Consider the following 7,332-nt stretch of genomic DNA (forward strand, 5'->3'; position numbering starts at 1 on the left):
TGGGAGCAGTGCCATGTTTCTGGGAGGGGGGACCCAGACAGGGCAACAGGGCATAGGCTGGGGGCGGGCATGGGGCCCGCAGCTGGGACCCCACATGTGGGGCCAGTAGCAGAGCCCCAGCTGTGGAGCCAGCTGCCAGGACCCTGGGAGCAGAGCCCCGGGAGTGGGGGGGCCGAGTGCAGGGCCCTGGACCAGTGGCCAGGGAGTGGGGCTAGTGTCCCAAGAGTGGCTGGGAAGAGGGGCTAGCAGCCAGGACCTGAGAGTGACCGGGAGTGGAGTCCGGGGCATGGCCCTGGTGCAGAGAGCCAGGCACAGGGCCAGTGGCCGGGTAGCAGGGCCGGAGGCTGGGACCCAAGCCCTGGGCTGAGGAGCGGAGGCCTGGGCATGAGGTCAGTGGTCCCACATAAAACCTGGGGGTGCCCAGAGTTCCCAGGCCTATGCTTTCAGCTAAACTATGCAAATGAGATTTAATAATAAAGTTCTTAATACTAACTTGTCAATGAAAGTTAAGATGGGCATTAAACTGGAAGGGTAATTGTCATTTAGTGGATTTGAACAGAGAGCTAGGAGTCAGAAGACAAGGAGTCTGCTCCTGATGGCCACTGACTTGCTGTGGGATATTAACTTCAGAGAGAGACTCCCATCTGTAAAAAGGAATTAATAAGGATTTAAGTTTGTGCAGAGGACTTAGAGATCTGGGGATGAAAAATGCTATTTAAGGGCAGATGATTATTAATTATTATTATTATAAGCAAGAAGCATTGTTGGATCTGCCAGCTGCTCACTAGGCATAATAGCAGGCTGTGGCTCACTCTCTTGGAGAAAGAGGAATGACCAGTACACAGCAAACTCTTCCCTCCTGAGACATCTGGGGATGACCTGGTGCAACAGCTTGTCCTATCTCCTAGCATGTTCTTGTTCATTAGGAGGGATTCTGGCTGGCTGTTCACATTATGCATAGGGCTGCTAAACATCAGTTCTGCTAACACCTTTTTCCTTGAGTGGCAGGTGAGCTAAAGGCAGGACTTAGCCCTATCTTTTCATATCAAAGTTCAAAGCAAGTTCAAATTTTGAAAAAAAATTGCACAAAGGATGCCCCAAAAGACAAGATCCAGGATTTTCTTGCATTCCATATGTTTTCAAAGACCCACGGAAATGACCTTCGATTGAGCACCTTGCTGATTGTCTGCATACTGTAGTTATTTTTATTACAATTAAATTATGTTTCAGTTATAAACCAACCTTTTGGCTGTCACATCTTCAAAGTACTGAACACAAAGACAAGCTCTGTGCAGATAGTTGAATCTGAAACAGAACCTATAAGTTTCCAGCCAGCTGCAGGAGGAATACTTGAAAGCCATACCTTTTGTTTACACATGGATGCTCTCGTTAGTGTTAATTGACTTTTGTGGGCATCTGTGATCCTCCTTAAATATACTGAAGGGAACGCTCTTGCATTGTCAGGGGAGATGGACTACATAACACCACAAATTAATATCTCTGTGTTCTTTGATGCTCTTGGCACAGTCCTACCTAAATGCCATGTGTTCTACCATTCACATTCCAAAATCACATCCAAATAGAGCAACAAGGCTACACAATATTCAGGCATAAACCCAAGTGCAGAAGAACCTAAAACACCTCTAAGCACCACTTAGTCCCACCTGAGGGTAGGAGTGAGAATTGGTCTTCACGCAGGCTCTCTACGCTGAGATAACTAACAGCTATAAAGGGCCTTACCCCCATCTTTTTTTGTATGTTTACTTTTATTTTCATTTAGAAAAAACAACCTTTCACATGTGGTATCAGTGAAGAGCAGCTGAACCATTCCACTGCAAGCAGACAAAGAGATTATTTGTAAATCACAATAGTGGTAGCAACATTTACATCACAGCCCTTCACAAATTTTATTTTCCAGTTGCAGGATGAGTGCAGCACAGTGTCTGAAACACGAATGGCTAAATGATCTGCCTGGCAAAGCCAAGAAATCCAAGCTTTGCCTGAAGTCCCAGTTGCTGCTACAGAGTTATATGGCCCATAGAAAATGGAAGGTAAATATACAAAATCTGTCATCTTTATTTCCGAAGACGAGTGATTGTACTAGTTCAGTGCAGTCAGGGCCCTTATTCTTCTTTGTCATAGTCCTCTTCTAAACATGGAGAACTCCCTTGCAGTATGAATTTCGGAATTATATTTGCAGTTATAGATTTGAGTGTTCACTTCCCTTTTAAGTCATGGCATCTCTGAGTTTAGATATTTTTTTTTCTAAATTTTTACTCTTATTTCTGATTGATGTTTCAAAAAAAATTAGGTGTAAAATTCTAGGGATTCAAAGGCTTCAGACACTATTTATTTTATGTTAAACGTGTAACCTTCCAAGCAAAAGCAGTTACTTTTCAGTTGACATAGTTGCATTAGCCTGTCTTCAATGTATAGGAAATACTGGAATGTAACAACAGAAAGCTATTTTGTGTAGTATTCATCGCAAAGGTCTAGGACCAAGCAGAAGCTGAGTTCAAATCCATCCTGAGTCCCTCATTCACTGTACAACCTTGGGAAAATTACTTGACCTTCTTGTGTCACAATCCAGCCAGATGGAAAGTTGCATACTTTCAGGCCCACTGATAATCTCTTGCTAATTCTTGAACCATTCTCAGTAAATATGTAGGAATTTCCATAAAAGGTGATCAATAATTATACTCTGCAAAGGAGGGACACCACAACCCTGGAACATTTAACCTATAGGAAGAGGACGAAATCCAACCCAGTTTTAACTCACTAGTGAGAGTAGCAAAACCTTCCTAATGAGTTAGACCCTGAAGACCAAATGTCATTTACTTTCCCAGACTCCAGAATTACTGCTACTTGTTGCATTTAAAAAATGTCTTCATCCCAAGTTATTTTATTACACATTTGCTAACAGATGCATACAGCCATTTGTTCATTGTATAAACACTGTTTTACAGCCACAAAGAGTAGATTCTCTAGGACAAAGCATTTCATGATTCCCACTGGAGAGGATTCAAGTGTCACTCTTCTAGCATTGTTAATGTTACACTAATGGCAGATAGCTGCTTTTCCTTTGATCATGCTGACACCTTGGGTCCCTAAAGTGTTGTAATTAATGTCTGTTGCATGTGAGTTGGTAACACGCTGGCTATTATCCAGAGACAGGAGATTAAGCTATTTAATCCATTGTGGCTGTTTCTATGACAGTTTATTTACATGACTCTCTTGTGAGGAAGGGGACTGTGTTATTTTAAGTGTAACCCTGATTTAATTAGGAGCTGCAAAAGAATGGAGGTTTACTTAGAGATAGCTGGCTTCCCCAAGGCTGACAGGTACAACAGAAGATGTGAGAACTGGTGCTGATTAGTCCCCCAATTTCACTAAGGTTACAAATGTTCCCCGAAAACTTCATGAACCTTCCACTCCCACTACTTTTCAGTTGACATAGGTGCATTACTCTGTCTTTAATGGGTAGTCAATATTGGAGTGACACAACAGAAGACTGTTCCGTGTAGTATTCAATGCAGACGTCTGGGAACTAGAGAAAATCTGCGTTTACTATTCAGAGTCCCTCACTGAAAAAAAAACAATGTTAATTGCACAGTATGCTTTGGCTCCGTTATGCTCACATTTAGGTTTTTCTGTTTCATTCACAGAAACATTTCTACGTGGTAGCTGCTGCCAATCGTCTGAGAAGGTTTCCGAGCATGTCTGTCAACCTCGCATAAGCTGCTGTGGAAGAGCTATAAGCCTTAGAGCTCGAGATGAAGCAGAGAGAAAAGGACTGGATGTTTCTCTCTCTTCCACCACCACTTCTGCCATCCTCATGTGATGTATCAGGCGTGTGTTTAGGTACCAGAACTGCCTCAGAGCACAACAACATAGAATGAATTTTACTAATCTTTATAAAACAGGGGTTTCCATAGTTCTGTTTTACAAGCTCTCAGCTACTGGACATAGTGATACATAAATATTCCTGATATAACTCCACTTATAGCTATATTGATATGCTTATAATTAGCAGCTAAGTTCCTTGAGTGGGACCCACTTCTTTTGGAAGTCTTTGATTATTGATATGAATCCAAAGGGTGGAGTATAGCAGCAAGCACCTGGTCAGCAGCAGTGGGATACCTTAAGACTTTCTATGTTAATGAGGTGCTGTATGATCACTTTTAGGGCATTGCCACAGTGGTGATAGATTTGGAGGGATAATAGTACTCTATTTTCCCCAAAGATAATTGTTACTTAAAGCAAAATGCCCAGGGACAAAACTGAGGTAGAGAAATGCAGTTTTTCTACATTTTCTTCTGAAGGGGTTCATTTTTTTTCTGCCTCCCTCCCCCCCCCCCCCGTTTTTTTTTTTTTTTTTATGTTTTTCACCAAAGCATCACAATAATGCATGGCAACTAGTCAGAGTAGAAAGAAAAAGTGTCTTCCACCTTATCCTCTAAAACAAAACCTACTGCTTTCAGAGGCATTTAAAACCTGGCGCAAGTTAAGACAGATTGTCCCCTACTGCTATATTTTTATAATGGGTCAAACTGATTAAATAGCTCCTTGTGTTGGTATGAATTTAGGTTTAACTACCACAAATGAAAAACAATTGGGATGACAATCTGGTGGATGAAATACAGTGCAGTTAGGTGTCACCTCCTCCCCAGGAACAGAGGTTCTTTTATTCTCCCCTCTGGTTGTGAGTTTCAGGGGATACATTTTAAATATAGTTTTCTGTAGCTGGGACCTGAATGCTTAGTTTTCTAAGTTCAACACTTTTGCCAAATGACATGAAGTGTAACAGAAAAACTACTGCTTTGTAACGGATGAACTGGTTTTTGTTTCTGTTCAGCTGCTGGGTAGGGGATCAGTGAATTGCCAGCCTTTGACTCTGTTTCAGTCACATGGGAGCTGTTGCCCTTTTTCTGATTGTTTAAAAACAAAAATAAGTTAGTATTGTCAAGAAAAAGGTTAATTTCAAGAACCAGTTTTTTTTCTGATGCTTATAAAGCTGGAGTCACCCCATATAACACAATCCCAGTACCAATTGTGTTTCCTTAGTGTTTATCAGGCACTTTGGTAGAGGTGGCTGACACACTGTTTCCTTTGTGGCTAACCTACAGGCTGCACCACTCTATGTGAGCTGATTAAAATAATTTATCACTAACAGTAGCAGCTTAAGTCTGCACATTCAGCCTAATCAAATCACAATTTTACTCCCATTAAGTCTTTGCCTTTCAATTGCCTAAAATGTTTGTTGCTTCCAGCCCTCATCAAGACCTTAAAAATTGCTTACACTAGTTTAATGTTAAGCTTGTCTAGCTTTTCAGTTCTAGAACGTCTCCCTTCACTTCCAGATGGACTGGACTTGTACAGCACTTTTGGCATTATGTCAGAGGGCAACAAAAGTTACATGAAAAAATCCTGACAATGGATCACCTTCTGTGAAGGCCCAAGCTTGTTCACATTTCCCCTCCCCAGTGACATTGCATGGTAAATAGTTATTGTTAGTGTGCATAGTTATGACATTAACACTAATAAATCTCAGCAAAAATGTAACTGGCCTATTTCTCTCTAGTCTGAAATACAGTAAAGGCAGCATTGGTGAGCACTTTACAACAGAATTTCAGCCTGCTACATCTGACTTTCGCCCAAGTGTGGACCCTCCTTTGATATTATGAAATCTGATTTAGAAAAAAATTCTGGAATCTCATTTTACAGCTAGTCTTAGTGAGTTGAGACTGCTCAGTGTTTGCCCTGCTCCTCAGGCATTTGTCTGGCCTCTTCCTGAATCAACTTATTAAAATTTTAACTTGAACCAATCCCAAAACAAATGTAAGTTGACAGGAAGGAATGCTTCCACTTTTACTCTTAAATTTTTAAAATGGGGTGGAGCAGAGTGGGTGAAGAGAGAGAAAAGCAAACTTATCTCTTAAAAAGCTGGTCAATCAGCATCTCTTCTTCATTACCTTGTCTTTGTAAATGGATAATGGATGAATGCCCTTACTTATTCATGCTTAAGGCTCCAAGTCTGTCCCAGAGGTCACTGAGTCCGTGATTTTCCATGACCTCCATGACTTCTGCAGTGGTCAGTGCTGACCCTGGGCCAGCAGCAGCAGTTTGGGTGTGTGGGAAGGGGTTCATGGCTAGAGGCAGGGGGATGCTTACTTTGGCGTGGGGTGTGGGTCCCCAGGTCCCACTGGCACGGCTCTGCAGCTCCTAGGCAGAGGGGTCAGGAGGCTCCGCGTGCTGTCCGTGCCCACAGGCCCCGCCCCTACCACTCCCATTGGCTGGGAACTGCGGAGTCAGTGCTTGTGGTGGAAGCAACTCATGGAGCCCTCTGGCCCCATCTGCTGCCTAGGAGCTGCAGGGACATGCAGAGCTGGGTAGGTAGCCCCTGCCAGCCTTGCCACCCCCAGCACCATTGGAGGTCCTGGGCCACCTCCCCCAGGGCCACTCCTACCCCCCAAGCACCCATGGCCCCCTGTTCAAGTTTTAGTCAGGGGTATATAGTAAAAGTCATGGACAGGTTATGCACAGTGAATTTTTGTTTACTGCCTGTGACTAAAACGTAGCCTTATTCATGATATATGTTTTACGTGGATTGCAGGCTGCACCCTGTTCCTTGATGTTTAGTTTTTTCAATTGCCTATCTTAGGATCAGACCTTAATTCTTAAAATGAAAGGCCCTTCAGAATATCCATCCCGCAGATGGTAGCAGGCCAGGCTTTCACAACTTGGAGAGTTGTCTCTCCTTCCCCCCCAATCTCCTGGGGTTAACCTCTCTGCAGAGCTCTTTCAATTTATTTAAAAAAACCCAGAAGTTTCTATAGAACCCCTTTTGGTTTCATCCTTATTACATCAGAGGGGACTTTTGTTCCACAGCCCCATACAGATGAATCAGTGGATTAAAAGAGACTTTGGCCCCTTTCCATAGCATAAAAGGGTCCTAAACACCCCCATTCCCAGCTTTGGGAGGACTCCCTTAGTGCAGGCTCTGGGAGGACACAAGTGAAGTGTCAATGAACTGGCAGTGTTGGTGTGGGGCTGCAGTGCTGCAGCCTGTAAGGCAGTGGAGTGAGGGTGCCACACCTCAGACGGGGTACAAGGCTCTTTTAATTATTCTGGGGGCCCAGAGCAGCCTTTTATTAGGATGACCCAAAGGTGACTTAATGCAGGATTACCTACCCTGCCTCTGTAAATTCCATGCTGTGGCTCTGAAGGATGAGGTTCTGCGCTGGCTCCCTACTTGTTAACCTTGGAGATGGGCCTCTCACTTTAATTTCATATATGCATTATATTGTAACAGGCTAGTTGTGTCCTTTATAC

The 7,332-nt window shown here is 43.2% G+C and overlaps 1 protein-coding gene across 1 annotated transcript in view; it reads left to right on the forward strand.

Annotated features, from left to right (window-relative positions):
• The window catches only part of MYLK3 (myosin light chain kinase 3), a 37,766-nt gene extending 34,029 nt beyond the window's left edge, over positions 1 to 3,737 (forward strand). Inside the window, exons 12-13 of the mRNA XM_077831199.1 lie at positions 1,919 to 2,051; positions 3,666 to 3,737. Of these exons, the coding sequence (XP_077687325.1) occupies positions 1,919 to 2,051; positions 3,666 to 3,737 (205 nt within the window). The remainder of the gene's footprint in view (positions 1 to 1,918; positions 2,052 to 3,665) is intronic.
• The last annotated feature ends 3,595 nt before the right edge of the window (positions 3,738 to 7,332 follow it).

The sequence above is a fragment of the Eretmochelys imbricata genome, chromosome 12, assembly GCF_965152235.1.
Source record: "Eretmochelys imbricata isolate rEreImb1 chromosome 12, rEreImb1.hap1, whole genome shotgun sequence".
Taxonomy (NCBI): Eukaryota; Metazoa; Chordata; order Testudines; family Cheloniidae; genus Eretmochelys; species Eretmochelys imbricata.